An 18,745-nucleotide genomic window follows, 5' to 3' on the forward strand; every position below is an offset into this window, starting at 1 on the left:
ATCCTCACAATATAGGAAATAATATGTGAGAATTCCTCGAGTAAAGAATGAATGTCAGAAAATGTTTAATTTTTAAATATATAAAATTTAAATTTAAAATAACATTTTAACATACTGCAGAGTTCAGGTACATTGTTCTCCTAGCCAAGCCCTTTTATTTTATACCCATATTGAGGGAATTGTGAAGAAAAAAAATGTGATTCAACATTCTGTGTTGGCGGCCATCTTTTATTTTTAATTTGCCATAGTGTATAGTAGGTACTCGACTAGTCAATCGCACTCATTTGAAACCCATAATGAGGGAGTTATGAAAAAATATGTAATCTGCCATTTTGTTGCGGCAATCCGCAATTTTCATCACACATTGAATCAACTAAGAACACTACCGACTATTTCATCTTTTAAACAAAACACAAAATCAAAATTCGGTTTAACCATTCGGTAAATACGATGCTTTAAACAGACATACACACACACCCACACAGCCACAGACACATCAAACATATATATATATATATATATATATATATATAACACTCCGTCGTTTTTGCGTCGGGGGCTTTATATATCAACTATAAAAGTTAGTTGAAAAGGATCATATACTTTTTATGTTTTGCCTACTTGAATAATGGCTTTTTGATTTGATTTATTGGATGTTAGACATATAGTATGGAAACTATATCATTCGTCGGAAGATAGCCCAGCCAGGATATTAAGTCATGAATTAAAACAAAGTATTTCGCTCGCTCGCTTTCACAGCGGGCTATTTGGAAATGAAGAAGCGTAGATAATCTAACAGCAAATATTATGTCAGTAATTTCGCAGTAAAATAGCGGTCTTTGCGATTGCGCTTGTACTCTTGTCGTTTCAAGCTCAAAAGGATTTTACTTGGCAAGTTTTCTTACGTATTACGACGTGCTTTTTAAATCTTTACATTACTACGTTTTATTTCGTACTATTGCTGCACAAACAAACAATTACACCAACACTGAGTTCATTGTTGCATACTTCATGCAGTTTATTTTGCATACTTCCATAAATTAAAATTCAAAAAATGTTTTATTCATGTAGACCTTATCACAGGCACTTATGAAGCGTTTATACATTTAACATGTTACACTAATATTAGTGATGGTGATAACTGCATTCGTTAACTTAAAACTACAGCTAGGAGGGTTCCAAACGCGTCCTTGTCTAAGAAGCGTCCACAACAAACTTAGCTAGGTTGTTTTTTTTTGTTATCACCATCTCACAGTCTAGTTAATATTGAGCTATGAAGTAAGAGCAATCATACCCAAGATTTTTTATCATACATGTAATCCTTAATATTATAATATAATTTTTCTATTAGCTTACGTTTTTTATAAGCTATGAACTTATTGAGAGACATCTCAAGGATTTCATCTGGTATTTCGTTATAAAATTATATACAATTATCCTTAAATGAATTAGTAATTTTATGCAGCCTAGTAAACGACACTACAAGTTTATGTTTACTTCTTATATTTTTATTGTTACAGTCCACTTTATTTTTAAATTTTCAAATATGTATTGATTATGCACCGTCACAATTTTAGCTTCTTTGAATGTACCTCTTAAAGACTCTGTTGGGCCCAATTAATATACTGCTCGAACAGCCCTCTTCTGCAGTACAAAAATAGAATCAATATCAGCAGCATTACCTCATGCCGAAGGACATATTGCTGTGAAAGTTACTAAAATACACAAGCCTGGCAGTTTCTATATCTGTCATACTACGTATCTTTTTAACAGACACAGAGCTAAGTCTGTTCGACAATTTATTTATATAATGTGGGCCCCATTGAAGTATAGCATCTAACGTTATACCTAGAAATATTGTCGTATCCAAATGAATTTTGAATTTGACTGCTTGACTATTTCGTATCACCGTTTCCATGCACATGGATTGCTTGTCAATTTTGCTTAACGTTAATTTTATCAGCCTTTCAACAACGGAGTTTTTTTCAACAATTGAAGCGTGAAAGTGACATTGAAGTTGTATACATTTCATTTTGTTCATAAATTCGCCAAACTGCGCCTTACCCAATCTCCTACTATTTCAATGTAAACGTTTGACGTCATAAATGTTGATGGGGGTGGTGGGAGGAGGGTGGACAAAGGGATCAGACAAGAAAGGTCACTTTGGCCCGATGCTCTTTAAACACTTTGCATAAACAAATGGTTAAATATTTTAAGATACATCTGCCTATACACCAGTGATGTATGTTAAATTTTTAAAGAACTGATAGGTATAACCAGCAGTGGCGTGCACAGGGTTTTTGACCAGGGTATGCATAAAGCAGGTACATGGCATGAAATGGAAAAATTCCCCTCCAATTCGAGTTATATAAAATAATTTGGGTATGCAGTGCTTATCTGCATGTATGATGTGCACGCTACTGATAACCAGGGATGAATTTACGTGCGAAAGAACTCAAGTAACACCATCGGTTGTGCATTAGTGACAACCAATAAAAATATGGCTGTCAATATGCTATAACTGGAAAAATCGAACGCCAATGTAACAGATTTTAGATTCAATTAATTTTGTATGCAGATGGCAGGTCGCGACCATCACGCAACGTTCATGAATAATTTTCTAATCAGCGGGCAGATCGGTTTAGTAGTTTAGAAGCAAAAAAGAACATGCCTATCTAATATAAACACTTTTTACTAGCGCAGCTTAGGACCGTGTCATGACAGGATTCGATTTCAGAACGTTGCAAAGTAAAAGGCGACCTAAAATATTATTACTTGCTAAGTGCAAGTCTACTTCCACTTATATTTTTGGGAAATTTTGTTTGTATTGTTACAAAGAACCTTAATACTAGGAGCGTCAAGTTTATAATACTTAACGTGTTTGTGTCGGGAGAACGTTTGTACGATGCAACAATTTAATTCCGGGAATAAGGATACTTGATACGTTTCTAGATTTTTCCGTTTGTTTTTTCCGAGTTAAAGAAGTTATAGGCCGCGGCCTAAGATATCTATAGCATTATTAAACCTTACTTAGCAACTTATCAACAGGATACCGATAGATTGGATGTAGAAAATGAACGTAAGTCGACGTTTTTAATAAAAAGAAAGCCGCAAAATAGAATTAAATAAAGAAACATATTTAATGATGTGTGCCATTTTACAAGCTTATTTAATAACACAGAAGCTTTGTGTTACGACTTCGTTAGGCAAATGTTTTGAGTGAATGTTTCAGCAGCTTTTCGTTTACATTATTCACATGTTAAGTAACTCGAATACCTCTTCAAACGAATTCGTTTGTAATTAACATGTGAATAGAGATATAATTCTATTGCTGGGGGGTGAGCCTTTAATACTTTAAAGTTTTATCGAAAAATGCGAGTAGGGGGTAGTGCAATCGTGTCTGTTTTGTAGGGGTCTAAAAGAACAAGAACCCTTAAACGATCGCTGTCAGGACTTCACTCAGCGGCTTCCTTCTTAACTATTACTGATGACCTCCTTGGTGCATTGGTGAGCGCTATTGATTTATAACTAGAGGTCCCAAGTTCGATCCCTACAAGGATATTTTGGGAATTTATAATTTCTGAATTTTCTTTGGTCTGATCTGGTTTGGTGGGTGACGAGGGTTAGATACCAACCTACCGAACAAAGTGATTTAATGAAACCGGCTGAAACATAGCTCTCATATACCTAACAGGTTAGCCCGTTACCATTTTAGACCGCATCATCATTTACCATAGGTGTGATTGCAGTCAAGGGGTAACGTGCAGAGGAATGGAAGAAAAATTACAGTTTCACAAAAGGAGACCGCGCCCTCAACGCTATATCTCTTACCTGTATTCCATTGGCCTAGTGCGCCCAGCTGGTGTAGTGTAATTAACTGATACTTCAACAGCGGCCGTTTCGTCGACCGGTATCGGATGTTCGGGGACAGCCTGCAAAACAAATGTAATAATAATATTGGATAGAAGCAGGCGTTACTTTGTGGAAATCCATGATATATTATTATTATTACCATTATTCATTGTAAAGTCAACATCTCCTGAGGATGCTCCGGTTTCAAGGGTACATTTTTAAGGGTACATTGCCGAATACTGTTTGGTATGGAGTATAAGGATTGAAAAAATTATAAATTACACCATACTCCTAGATTCTCCTGCTTTTAGTATAGCAAATTCATCTTAATTTTCATATATGTTATAATATAATAAATGCTAAAGTGTGTTGTCCTTCCTTTATGCCCTAACTAAGCAACAATAAAAAATATTTATAAAATACTCTATGTATTTTATAAATATTTATATTTATAACATTCATGTTTATCACACAAACTTTTTGCAGTTTCACAGTACGGCCTTGGACTCAGAAATCAGGGTCGCAGCCCGTCAAAACCTATCAAAAAGTACAGAAGATAAACTAGACAACTTTTTTTTCTTTGAAAGCAAACGGTTCCAACGGGAGCCGGGTAATATCCCCGGCGGCCTAATAAAACAGGTTCTGTTACCTAAATCCGTACATGGATTCATAGCTTAACCGATTTCAGTAAAATAGACATAGATAGAAGATAGCTGGTATCCTGGAGACAGACAAAGGATACATTTTATCTCGGGAAACTATCAGTTTAAAAAATATGAAAAGACACGTAAGCTTGACCGATTATCATCACATTTTGGTGCCCAGGATCGTATGGTATTTTTTTACCGACCAAGCATATGACGTACCTGATGGTAAGTAAAAACCATCGGCTTTAAACAGAGCAACACTGGCAGGGTATACAAGGGACACGTCCTGCAACTTGCCTGTGCCGTGCTCCCCGAGACACGTGGGTGAACAATGCCAACTTCCTGCCTATTTTCTGGGCTGGCACTGAAAATTGCTTAATATAAAAAATTCAACAAGTTCTCAACTATAACTGGTAGTTTTCGGAATTCGGATTGTAGAATATATTATACAAATATACATATTGTTTCATATATCAGAATAAATCAACATAAAAGAAGCATCGGTGTATGAGGACAGTGGAGTTCCTAATTAACTTCAGTTGAGTTGAAAGCGTCCGTGAATAATTAACTGCCTCCGGACCCCGGGATCCTCATCGTCGAATGCCACGCTTCGTTTCACGTCACATAGTTCGCCCGCTTTTGTGCTCAAATCATATATTTTGTTAGTTCTTAAGACATCATTTCGCTTATTTCCCTCGAGATTAAACCTTATAACAATACTGAGCTTGAATACATTGAATGTATGAGCGAATATATGCCAAGCATATGAAACATTTTCAGGGATTTTGGTGTGCTAACAAAAATATATGAATATTTAGCAAACGGAGGCTTGGAAATCCGTGAACTTACGTACTTAGTATTTGATTAAAAGGGTATATTTACTAGTTGTCTGGGTGGGCTAAATTAAACAAAATTAGATTCGGTTATGTACTACGTAACCATAAAATAAAGCATAGGTACGCAGGTGTCATTTAAAAGTATTAAATAGATTTTATTTCGCGTTAGTAGTTATATAATACAGGTAGAATTTGTATACATCTAAATATATAGGTAGAGAATATGTCGAATATGCCATAACTGGAAAAATGTTTGTGTGATGAATATAAATGTTTTTCAGGTTGTGTTAAATATTATAAGTATTTATGTGTACTATATTCATAAAAATATTCATCAGCTAACTTAGTAGCCATAACTCAAGCTATGTTTACATTGGGGCTAGATGGCGATGTGTGTAGTGTCGTAGTATGTATATATTTATATTTATTTATTGTATTTATATTTATGATATAATATATGTTTATCAGTTCATTTGTAATCAGGCCACTCGAAACTATGAAAGTAGTTTTTACTAGTACTAATATAGGTGCTAAAGATTGAAAGAGATGATACGTCTTATCAGCACTTGTAGACAAACTGTGCGGATATACAGGCTTAAATTAAAAATACCAGAAGCTCTCGGTCTTTATTTGTTTCCATAAGAACTAACTTTTTTTTAAACTCGATTGTTTGTGAAATACTACTCTGTGATGTAACATCAGCAACAGCGAGCGAACTACGACTCTATCGTGCGTCACTGACCCGACTACGCGATGTTGTCGAATCACATGGATTTGGTTTCACAGTGTAATGTCACTTTACAGAAATATCACGATTTACAATTTTTTGTTATGAAATTTGCAAAGTGGTAAAACAAAAGTTGTTAGTTTTTATTTAAGGAACTACAAAGACTTTCTGTAAGAAATGGGATTCCTGGTATTTTTGGTTAACCCTGTATAAAAAGCAAGTTCGTACTGTAGTGTGTTTCAAAGTTTTGACAACCACCAAATAGGATCCATCCGACGAGAACATACTCGACATATCATCATCATAATGTACTAGAGGCCATACGGGGTGTGCCCATAATCACCACGCTAGGCAGATGGGTCAGTGATCCTAGGAGATGCTAGTAGTAACACAGAGTACGTTGCTGCCCGTTCTACGTTATTTTCCCTTAGTCGCCTCGCACGACACCAGCTGTATACTGATACGCCGAAACCACGACTTCGCGATATATAGAATACTAGAGGTCCCTCGGGACTTTGTCCGCGTAAAAGTCATCCTTAAAAGATAGACATATGCTGTCCAGTGATGAATTACGGATCAGAGACATGGTCGCTAACTATGGGCCTCATAAGAATCACTCAGCGGGCGATGGAGAGAGGTATGTTAGTATCTCTACGTGATCAAATCAGAAATGAAGAGATCCGTAGAAGAACTAGAGTTACCGACATAGCTCAGCGTGTCGCGAAGCTGAAGTGGCAATGGGCGGGGCACATAGCTCGGAGAACCGATGGACGTTGGGGTCTTGGAGAACTGGTGGACGTCGGGGTCTTAAGGTGCTGGAATGGCGAGCCCGCACTGGTAAACGCAGCGTAGGTCGGCCACCAACGAGGTGGACAGATGACACAGGCGAGTAGCTGTAAGCCGATGGAGGCAAGCGGCCCAGGACCGTGTATTGTGGAACTCCCTACAAAAATCTATGTCCAGCAGTGGACGTCAATTGGTTGAGGTGATGATGATGATTATGATATGCTGTCCCAGGCTTTCTTTAGAATTTTTAAAGGGGAACAACTTTTTCATACGTGATTTTATTGAAACTCTAACAGTTTACGCAGCTACGTAAGCTCTCAAAACCCTGATTTTGAAACATTCTTCATTGGTGCTAGGCTCTTATTAGTCCTAGCGTGATGATATATACTCTATAGCCTTCTTCGATACATGGGCTATCCAACACTAAAATATTTTTTCAAATCAAACTCGTACCTGTATAAATGAGTCATTTACTTGCAGTATAGATAAATAACCTAGACACCGACTGCAGCGCCATCTGTCGGGCTAATATGTGAATTTAAACCATCCAGGGTGCCAAACGCATACAAAAAATGTCATTAAAATCGGTTCAACCGTTTAGGAGCTTAGTGACATACACACGCATAGTAGAATTATACATATAAAGATATGTAAATCGATATGGCTTTTGGATTGTATATATTATACGAAATTTTATTCATTTTCCCAGTTTTTAAATGTATGCCACTTTTCCCCTTACCCTTAATATAACACAGTAATTCTATTTGGCGAAATTCTGGGTCAAATGTTAAACACATTAACACTGACGTCGTGTTCATATTACAATACGTTATACGGGTAACACCGTACACGTGAAATTGCGTATATGTATGTATTTATGTCAGCGTAGCGCCAGATTTAAGGCGCGCTAATATTACTAAATACTATATTCATCATCAAATTTGCGACTAGTATTGTATAATATAGAACGTTAATTAAAAAGATTGACCACAAAAAATATATCATTTGACTCGTATATTAATAGCTGATTTATGAAAGATTTGCAATGCGTCCTTAACCCGGCGTTTCTTTCAAAAAAATATGGCATTCAATTTGTGTTCAACATCAAGCCTACTTTTCTAGACAGATTTAATATGCAATAGGCATATCCAGTTGAGAAAGCTAGTTTTTACCAATGGGGTGCGATAGTTTCCGTAATAATAATTAGGAAAAACTTTAGTTCAACAACTATTTCCAGAGGTCAATACTTTTAGAAATTTGGTGAGAAAAATTAGATTTTTCATCTTTTAAGGAATTCTCTTTTCAAACTGGAGTTTTTTTGCATGTTCAACATGTGAAAAAAGCCCGGCAACTCTCTTTGGAACAGTGTGATGGGCAGTGTCGTGCACAGAAATTTGGACCAGGGTAAGCATAAAGAAGTAAAACGGCATAAAATGGCAAAATCCTCCTCATTTGCCAGTTACATGAAAATGTTAGGGTACGCAGTGCTTTTGTGCTTGTATGAAGTGCACGCCACTGGTGGTATATGGGTATATGCTTTAAAACCCTTTTTCAAAGAACAAAGTTTGTAGTAATTTTTTGTAGTTAAACAGACTAAGCAGACTGCCAACCTGATGATAACTGGAAAACCATCGCCTATAAATTAAGTAACACCTCGCAGGGCATGCAAGGAACACATACTAAAACGTGAAAAGTGGCGTGCATAGAGGGTATGCACAGGATATGCAGATGATATAAAATGAAGAAAATCTGCAATACGAGTTACAAAAAACTTAAGGATAGGATAGGACCGGAAAAACTTAATGCAATACAATGTGTTTGTCTTGTGCGAGGTTTCGGCCGTTGCTAGTTACCACCCTACCGACAAAGACGTGCCGCTAAGCGATTTAGCGTTGTCCTTTGGAAACCGATTAGGGGTTTGCGTTTGATATAACTGCCACATCCCAAAATGGTTAGCCCGTCAGCATGACTGCATCGTCACATACCAACAGGCAAGATTGCAGACAAGGGCCAAGTTATTGTGGAATAAACAAAAAAAATGAAGCTTGGCGGTAGAAATAAGCATGGTATCACTTCAACGACTCTGCTCGACGAGCTCTACTACTTGTTTTGTAAACAAACTCACCATAATCATCAAATCGCTGTGAAGTCGAGACGTGGACGTTAAGAACACATCGTTCTCTGTTTGCTTCCATCGAAGTAGACTGCCCGCAGCTATAACCTCACCCTCCCACGCGAAGTGGTCCCCTTCTTTGATATCAATTACATTGCTATCAACTTCGATAATCTGAAGGTTTTGCGGCACGTTTGGGTCGTATTTCAAATAGTTATCTTGTTTGTGTTCTAGTTCGACGCGTTTGGAGTGTTTGATCAGCTCGAGGATAGGACGGTCACGGCGGCGTTCTCGTATAGCGATGTTGAGAGCTATGGGCGTCCCGATGTGTACAGACAGCTGGTTTGCTTCGTGAGGAATGACAGTTAGCCGTGTCCAACCTGGTGAAGAAGATGAAGAAGAATTTTTGGATATATTATAACTTTTTTTTATTTGGATAGTTTTAAAATAAACAAGCGTTGAAAAATCTATTTATTCTTACTGGTCTTCTAATGTAAACAATTTTTCGTTACTGTTTCTTTAAGTGTAAACTTTACACGAAAAGTAACAATAACGAAGTAGTAAAGTAACAATATAATGGCATATTAAATTTTTAACAAAATAATAAAACACAGCTACGTATAGGAAATCTCATTCTACTGTTGTTTTTATTTATATTAAAAGTCTCGTTTTTTATATTTTTAGCCAAACTTTCACTAAAAAGTGAGAATGATGGAAAGATTGTTAACATTATAAGACAAGCAAGAAAAAAGGAAGTGTAGGTAGGTACGTACTTTGCAGAAATCCATTATATTAAAATTTGCTATAATATGTACCTAATCTGTGCGGTGTAATTTATATGAATTTCTTTTGGGTTCCGTACCCGAAGAGGGCTCACTACCAAGCCTTTGCGGGTCGTTTGTTCGTCCGTCTATCCGTCTGTCCGTCTCTCTAACAGCAACGGACTCATAAAAATATTGCAATATGGGGATGAAATTTACACAAAATGTGTATGTCTATTGCCGCTAAAAAATTGAAAATGCATTAAGTCTATCAGCCCGTTGGGAGGTTTCGGCCGTGGCTAATTACCATCTTACCGATAAAGACGCGCTGAGAAGGGATAAAGCGCTCCGGTACGATACCGTATGGAATTAATATAACTGCTATACCATTACCAAAGACAAGTTAGGTAAGTTTGCATTTGCGTTAAATGTCGAATGCGGTTAGCGAACTGTTGGCGCTACACATACATCGAAGAAGGTATTGGTGGGTATTCTCGTCACTTCTAGGTCAGTAAGAGTCACAAACCCCCTTCGAAATGAGGCTGGATAGTATTTTACATTTCCAGGAGGGATGCGTGAACGCAGTGAATTTCCCAGCGAGAAAAAAAAAAGGTTGCAACAACTGCTATCTTGTAGAGGAATAAAAACCACTGGTGCAGTCTAGACTACCTGCACGGCTTAAATAGGCAGGAGACAGAAATTAAATCCCCCGATTATAAAACGTATAACAGAATTACGAAATAATATTGCATAAGTATATTTCATAAGGAATCATCCTGTAAAATATTAAATCAAAAGAAGCATATTTATTTTTCCATACAAACGAATTCAAAACATTCTAAGTGTTAATGACAACCCTATTGAAGATAAAAGACTGACACGCGCATTGTACCTACGCTACGCGACGCGTACAGTACCTTCGCTAAGCGACACGTACCTAATAAAGTTTTAGGAGTCACATGATTTCAATTTTGCATGTGATGTCAGTGCTGTATCTGATTTCTGTCAATTAAATACTATGGCAGTGGTTTATTCAAAAACTATTAGGTTTCTGGTGTCACAGATAAATCACAGAAGCAGTACATAATGTACCTTGAAAGCCTGTGAAGTATTATTTCGGTATTCATTCACACTTTGTGTACCCTGTCAAAGTATAAAATGAACGTGACCACATGCCGAAGCACTGCAACAGGGAATAGGAGAAGTTTACCCCCGTTTATTGTTACATGTATATTATTTGGACATGATTTTCATCTGTGTGCCAGTGCTCAGAGAGCTGATAAAGCTGTGGTAAAACATAACATTTTGTCCTTTCCCCAGAGAGATTAAAAGTCTCCCGTCCATGCTAGCCGTGCTGTAAAAAAAAAAAGAGTAGGTACCTTTGCCAAGTTGTCTGGTATATAGATGTGTGTTATTGTTGCAGTATCCATCTGGGCACCAGTTGCAGGCGGGGTCGGAGCCGTTGCACTGGCCTTGTACACATGTGCCCTGTGATTCATGTTAAGAGGATATCAAACAATTATATTTATTACATGAACAATACATATTTTTTACTTGTAATTTTATTCGATTGATGTGTATTTTTTTCTCAGCGTCAGTCTCGAGGCAGCTGTGGAATAGCACGCTACCCTAAGATTCTGTGTTTGAACGATTTAAGCGGTAAAATCACTACTCAAATTATAAAGAAAAAATATAATGAATCTTCTTGGATTATATATATTAATTGATGTTCCATTAACAAGTCTTTAAATAGATTGATGTAACCTAATGTCCATTAAATAAGCGCTCTTTACGTAGGATTAAGCACGTGTACCGTTTTCGGTATACGGTTAATTATCAAGATTCTTAAATCTATCAATGTGTAGGTTACTTAAGACTTAGGCCTCATCTCTAATAAGAAGATAGAAGGTACTTATTTATGTGGGAAGAATCATCTAATGATAATGGGCGACTTTGGGATTTCTTGTACGGCACAGAGGATATCTTGTCAAAAAATTCCGATACCATAAAATGTTTGGTCCAACCCAGAAATCGAACCCTGGAACTGGACATACTCATCACTAATCTATTGAGGTCATCCAGTTTATATCCAAAACTTACTGAAACGTGTAATCACTTCGCGATTGTTTCAGTTTTTAACTCTGTAGCCTAAACTCAATTTATATTTCCGAATTGCGAAAATCGTAATCCATGGTAGGTATGCCAAGTTGTACGATAACAAATAAATTACCAGCCGATAATATGGCTCATCGTCTGTCATTAAAATGCAAATGTTTTGTTAATTATTTCTGAATGTCGAGATAATAATGACAACAACAACTTCAAAATCAATTAAATTATATTAATGGTAGCTTAAAATGACGTAGAAACATTATTTTATTAGTTAGGACTAGCATAACGCTCATTTGCGATAAGGAATACAAACTAAAAACAAGTTAGTTTTTAGTTAACTATGCTTAAATCTAAGTACAGAAACAGAATCTAGACTTAGTTACAATGAAGAGATATCTCGAAGATGTAAGTTTAAAGGCGGGAGAGAAAATGTGACTATATAGCTTTATAGACTTTTCGTTATAAAAATATTTTCTATACTCGTTGGTAATATATAAATTTCGTAGAAGAACCAAAGTTACCGAAGTAGTGTGGAGATTCGTAGAAGAACCAAAGTTACCGACATAGCTCAACGAGTCGCGAAGCTTAAGTGGCAATGGGCCGGGCACATAGTTCGGAGAAAGGATGGACGTTGGGGTCCCAAGGTGCTGGAATGGCAGCCCCGTACTGGTAAGCGCAGCGTTGGTCGACCCCCAACGAGGTGGACAGACAGTCGCAGGTAGCCGTTGGATCCAAGCGGCTCAGAATCGTGGAACTTGGAATTCCCTACAAAAGACCTATGTCCAGCAGTGGACGTCTATCGGTTGATGTGATGATGATGATGATGAATATATAAATTTTAAATTAAAAACACCCCCGAATTTCAATATCGTGTACATTATTTTAGTATAACTACTTCCTTTCATTTGTAAGCCGCCATTTTGTGGCAGCTGCCATCTTGGACCGATTTTCATCAAACATAAAATATGTTCATCCGTTCGGGCGCTACGATGCCACAGACGGACACACACATCCAGACACATCAAACATGTAATACCTACTCCGTCGTTTTTGCGTTGGGGGTTAATAATGCCCTTCTGAAATTTTTCCATTTTGAGATGTATTCTCATTGTCGCAAGAGTACAATTAAAACAATGCGCTACATTATTTTAATATATTACTCTTAGGCATATATAACTATGAGAGATTGTCAATTGTTTTCCTAAATTAATAAGTACCTGGTAGCAAAGATCGAATGGGCGCTCATAGCTGCAGGAGGTTCCATCCGGCAGAGAGCCAAAGCTCGAACCTTCACCGCCGGCATAGTCAACGCACCATATTTCACAGTGCTTGGATTCTGTTAAACAAATAATATCAAATACACAGAATTAAGAACATACAGACATCGTGTACACGACTAATATTGAAGCATCAAAAACTACTCCATTTTAGATTGGTTTTTAGAACAAACGGTTAGTCACTGCATACCATTTAGCAGTTGACAGTTATTTTACCCCTAATGTTCTTAAGGTTCACCATAAAATGGGAAAAAAAAAATTATTATTCGAGATTTGCGCTCACAATAAATACATAAAATGATTATTTTTATTATTATTGCACACGTGAAAACAAAATACAAGGAGAAACACATTAAAAAATAAAAGACAATAAAAAACTAGTTTAGGTGACCTACCAACATTCCGCGGATGTATAGAGCGACGCGCGCGGGGCTTTGTTACTTTTTTTGAACACTATAATGGATGGGATTCTGAATGTTCTTAATTCAATGATAATATATAGTATAGCATTGTATATTATATAGTAGCTATGTCAGAAGACGTTTCCGCTGCAGTGGCTATGTTCTGTTACGATGAACTATTGAATGGCTCTCAAAGCGACTAGAAGCACTAGAAGTTGTTAAACAAGGAACAACAAAGATGTAGCATTCGTTACGAGACACGCAAGGAGCATGTCTTGCGCCCTGTGTCCTGTGGCGTAGGTGTTTAGCCTAATGTGCCTGTAATTACACCGGCAGCCGCGTCCGGCTCACAGCATTGCAACACTGCTGCTTGGTAGCATACATATCAACATGGCGATAGTACTTAACCGGACGAGCAAAATCAATAAATAATAATCCCTACTAATATTATAAATGCCAATGTAAGTATGTTTGTTACGCTTTCACGCAAAAACTACTTAACCCGTCCTCATTAAACTTCGTACACATATTCTTGGAAGTAATAGAAGTAATATAGGATACTTTTTATCTCGACATTAAGCTCGGTTCCTTTGGGAGGGGGGATGAAAGTGTTTGACGATTTTACACCGTAACTCCGACAAATTATAACCGATTTAAATAATTATTTTTGTACTATAGAGGTTATAATATGTGTTTAATTTTTCCCAAACTTTGTGTAGATCTGATGAATGTGGTTGGAGATAGAGGACTCATCAGCGGACAGCAGCATAACCCTCATTTAAGGATTAGCGATACTGAATTCTTTAAAAACAAAATCAAAGGCAGACGAAGTCGCGGGTAACAGCTAGTAATAAATAAATATACAACGACAATTCACACATCGCCATCTAGTTCCAAAGTAAGTAACAAAAATAAATAATAAATAAATAAATATACTATGACAATACACACATCGTCATCTAGCCCCAAAGTAAGCGTAGCTTGTTTTATGGGTACTAAGACGACTGATGAATATTTTTATGAATAATATACATAAATACTTAGAATATACATATAAACACCCAGACACTGAAAAATATTCACGCTCATCACACAAACATTTTCCAATTGTGGGAATCGAACCCACGGCCTTGGACTCAGAAAGCAGGGTCGCTGCAAACTGCGCCAATCGGCCGTCAAAACAAGCTCTACTCCTACTAAAACTGCTATCACACCTCATAGTAAGTGATGGTGCAGCCTAATATGGTAGCGGGCTAACTTGTAAGGAGTAGGGTAGTTATCGGTTTCGACGAGATATCGTACCGTAACGGTAAAGCTCTTGGAACGTCTTTGTCTGTTGGGTGGTAACGAGCTACACCTACGCGTAAGAGTGTCAAATTTAAATGTATAAATTTCCAAATTGCTTCTAGTGGGAATCGAATCAGAGACCTGCTCACCACTGCCAGGGAGGTAGTCAAAAAAGCTAAAACCTTTCACCAAACATTCAAAGTCAAAGTGAATAGTTTATTTATTTAAATGACCTATAAAACTTTAAAATTACATGAAATACAAACATTTTTTCCGCTTCAGTGAGGTGATGGTCATAACTATATTTGTTTCTACGATACGCAGATTAATGAATATGCATCGAGTTGTATCCATATTAGGTTGCAGAGCTGAGCTTCACATTTGATTTGCTTAATTCAAGTCTGAATACATTAGCAACTGTCATCAGCAGTTAAGACAACGTGGCGATTTGAATTCACGGTTGGCATTACATGATTAATTAGGCTCTGTGTTTATTAATTAACTCAGGATATTAGATTATTAGAACAACACAGCTAATGTTTAGAGCTGTTGAGCAGACGGCCGATTGGCGCAGTGGCAGTGACCCTGCGCAGTGAAGTCCAAGGCCGTGGGTTCTATTCCCACAACTGGAAAATTATTGTGTGATGAAATATTGCATAAATTATTTTCAGTGTCTGGGTGTCAGTATCTATATATTAGAGATTATTTATATAAAGTATTCACTAGTCATCTTAGTACCCATCACACAAGCTGCGCTTTATTTGATGCGAGACTGTGATATATTTATTGTCGTAGTGTATTTATTTATGGTTTTTTTTTATACCTTCGGGATGTAAGTATGGGATGAGATGGCTGGCTTTCCGGAAGCATACATCAGCACGCATGTCCCTTATCGTACCGCAAGCATTTCCGGACCAACAAGTGGCTACCTGCGACCCGGCGCCTTCGCATGCGGTTTCTGACGTAGATCTGGGGAAAAAGGTCTCTTAAGTTTATTTTACATTCCACTACAGTCTGAGCTATAGCTGAATTCTCACTTCATAATGCCGTCTAAGGGTAGCGGGCTTACCTGTGAGGTTGTAGCAGTTATGTTAAATCCATACTCCTAAACGGTTTTTACGTAGCATCGTAAGGTGGTTAGAAGTCACGACTGAGAGTCCTACCAGACCAGACCAGAGAATATTCAGGCATTAGAAATTCCACCTAATTAGTTTCTCAAGGCTATTTTCTCAATCGTATCCGAAAGCTAAATCGCACAACAGTTTTATTAAATGAATACACCTATACAGCATCATACCTGAACGCTAAATATCTTGGTGACACATCTTTTTCAGTACCGAGTCAGACTAGAGAAAATCCAGAAATTACAGTTTCCCAACTTTGTGTCCCTAGGGGGGGTCGATATTGCGTAGTAACACTGCGCCAATGTTTGGGCTAGCTGATATTTTTATCCCTACCATATTCATTTTCCTACCACCTGAATATTTCTGCCACAAACTTGCAAATTCAAGAGCCATCTCCATTCTACGGTATTCCCGCAAAAGTACACTTTGAGATTGTTCAAGGTCATCAATCAGATCAGGATCAGGATCATAAATTCCTTAAAGTTTGCAATGCTTTATATTTAAGTAGCTTAGCTTAGCTACGTAGCCGTAAAAAAATAATAAGCTTCATACTTAGTAAGTATTCGAAGCTATAGATATTCATATGTACCCTTTATGTCGGCAACGCCGCATACGTGAACGTAGACCGTAACCGCAGTCAGCATTACATTTGCTCCAATCACTCCACTCCCCCCATTCTGGCTTAGACGGCGCTTCCTTGTTCCCTTTATTGTCCACAGCGTGTCCGGGCATCGGCTCACAGACTCGGTCAACGCACCACTTAACAAAAACAGGAACTAATTAGTATAGCAAGTAACGTACAGCAAGTAAACGATTAAGAAAGAGCTATCAGGAGAATAACAAAAGAATGGCGGAAGAAGCAAAATCTTTCAAGGTTATTTTCCGAGTGAATAAGCGTTATCCTCCCACGGTCTATAGAAAACAAGAATGAAAAATTCTGCGAGTATTTGCGCTTGAATTCTTAGCAGCTGCTTCATTTTAAAACGATTAAAGTCAGAAGTTGGCAGCATTCAAAGATTACTTTCTTTGTGTTTATCGCGCGTTTTCCAGCTGAACTTTATAAGCTTTTTTTGGGAACAATTCCTTTACTTTTCTAATAGGTAATTATTAAAAAATTTAACTCTAAAGTGAATTTTGTTACTTTTCTATACTAATGTTTTGATGGAATATATATATAAATGAAGTATTTGTAAATATACTACACTAAGTACTTGTAAGTATACTAGCAAGGCTAAGGCAGGCACTGTTGAATGTTTTTTTTTACGACAATACCATCAATACACACATTACACATAGCCATCCAGCCCCAAAGTAAGCATAGCTTGTAATATGGGTACTAAAATGACTGATAAATATTTTTATGAATAATATACATAAATACTTGTAATAAACACCCAGGCACTGAAAAACATTAATGTTCATGACACAAACATTTTCCAGTTGTAGGAATCGAACCCATGGCTTGGACTCAGAAAGCAGGGTCGTTGCCCACTGCGCAAATCGGCCGTATTTTACAGTTGTAGTGCGTAACGTATTCAAAGAATAAATATAATGATTGAAACTCTTTGGTTGGATATATGGCTCGGAATAACAGTACATTAAAAAGGGAAAAGTTAAAAGCACTAGTGCGTAAAATCGAAATTTTCATACGATAAACAGCTACAGTAAGCACCACGTTTAAGAACTGTGTTCAAAATAATAATTATACGGATAGAGATATGACCTTTGGCCACACGCCAAGAAGGACACCTAAACAAAGAGACGCGAAATGAAATCATAAAATTAACAGGTTCATCGTGACGGCACAAAAACCTTCATAATTATAAAGGATGGTGCCAAAAACAACACAAAAGTTGACTGTCGAGGTCGTTAGGTAAATCATGCTTTGTTTACAAACAGTTCTGATTGACAATATTATTAAACACATCATGAAGTCATCAATTTTGTGAGTATAATTTATCATCATGTTGAATTATAATTGCATCAATGATATTCACTAGCTCTGCCCCGCTGTGTTACCCGCGGTAAATTACGTGTAGTTCAGACTAATTCATCGCGTCGAGTGAAGGACGATATTTGGTTTAAAAAAGGGAATATTCTACAGGAATATTCCCTTTTTAAAAATTTAAATTCCTAAGTAGTTATTTTCTGATATGGTCGTTGTTCTTCAAATCAAGTTCAATTTGATGTTTTTTCAGGACCGAAAGTAGGAGTGAAATACCAGGATAGACCATCCTTTACAGTATATAAATATATCAACTGAACGGTTGCTGAGCTACAGCGAGAAGGAAGGACTAACAAACAATAACACTTTCGCATTTATAATATTTAGGATAAAATTCTTTCCATGCAAAGTTTTTTACTGAAACTTGTTTCTCTAGAATAAACACAAAAAAGCTCTAATTTAAACTTATTATATTCGCATTTGACTATTAAAGTGCTATTTTGAAAGCTACGTACATTATTTACCTCCATATTTGTGTCTATGTGTTAATAATTTCACTCTTTAACTTGACAAAGCTACACGCGTCCTGTTTTGAAAAGAAGCTTACAACTAACTTGGCCGGGTTCGGTTATTAAACTAAGTACATTGTTAGAGTAGTTTATTCCCAGGCTTTTATAATAAGATAGGGTTGATACGTAAGTCATATATTTTTAAGTTAAACATGAAAATCGAATGTTAGGTTAATCATATCAACCTATTACCGGCCCCCTACAATGCACCGGTACCTCCCCCAATTAGAAGGGGTTAAGGCCGTAGTACTCCTCATGTGGAGGCGTGTAGAGTCCACCATTCCGCACTGGGTCAGCTTGGTGGACTA

The 18,745-nt window shown here is 37.1% G+C and overlaps 1 protein-coding gene across 1 annotated transcript in view; it reads right to left on the reverse strand.

Annotated features, from left to right (window-relative positions):
- The window catches only part of LOC120626264 (A disintegrin and metalloproteinase with thrombospondin motifs 3-like), a 70,335-nt gene that overhangs the window by 11,130 nt on the left and 40,460 nt on the right, over positions 1-18,745 (reverse strand). The window contains exons 8-13 of the mRNA XM_039893700.1: positions 16,513-16,682; positions 15,623-15,768; positions 13,052-13,170; positions 11,102-11,210; positions 8,974-9,341; positions 3,832-3,932 (exon numbers count right to left, since the gene is read on the reverse strand). Of these exons, the coding sequence (XP_039749634.1) occupies positions 3,832-3,932; positions 8,974-9,341; positions 11,102-11,210; positions 13,052-13,170; positions 15,623-15,768; positions 16,513-16,682 (1,013 nt within the window). The remainder of the gene's footprint in view (positions 1-3,831; positions 3,933-8,973; positions 9,342-11,101; positions 11,211-13,051; positions 13,171-15,622; positions 15,769-16,512; positions 16,683-18,745) is intronic.

This window comes from Pararge aegeria, chromosome 9 (genome assembly GCF_905163445.1).
Source record: "Pararge aegeria chromosome 9, ilParAegt1.1, whole genome shotgun sequence".
Classification (NCBI taxonomy): domain Eukaryota; kingdom Metazoa; phylum Arthropoda; class Insecta; order Lepidoptera; family Nymphalidae; genus Pararge; species Pararge aegeria.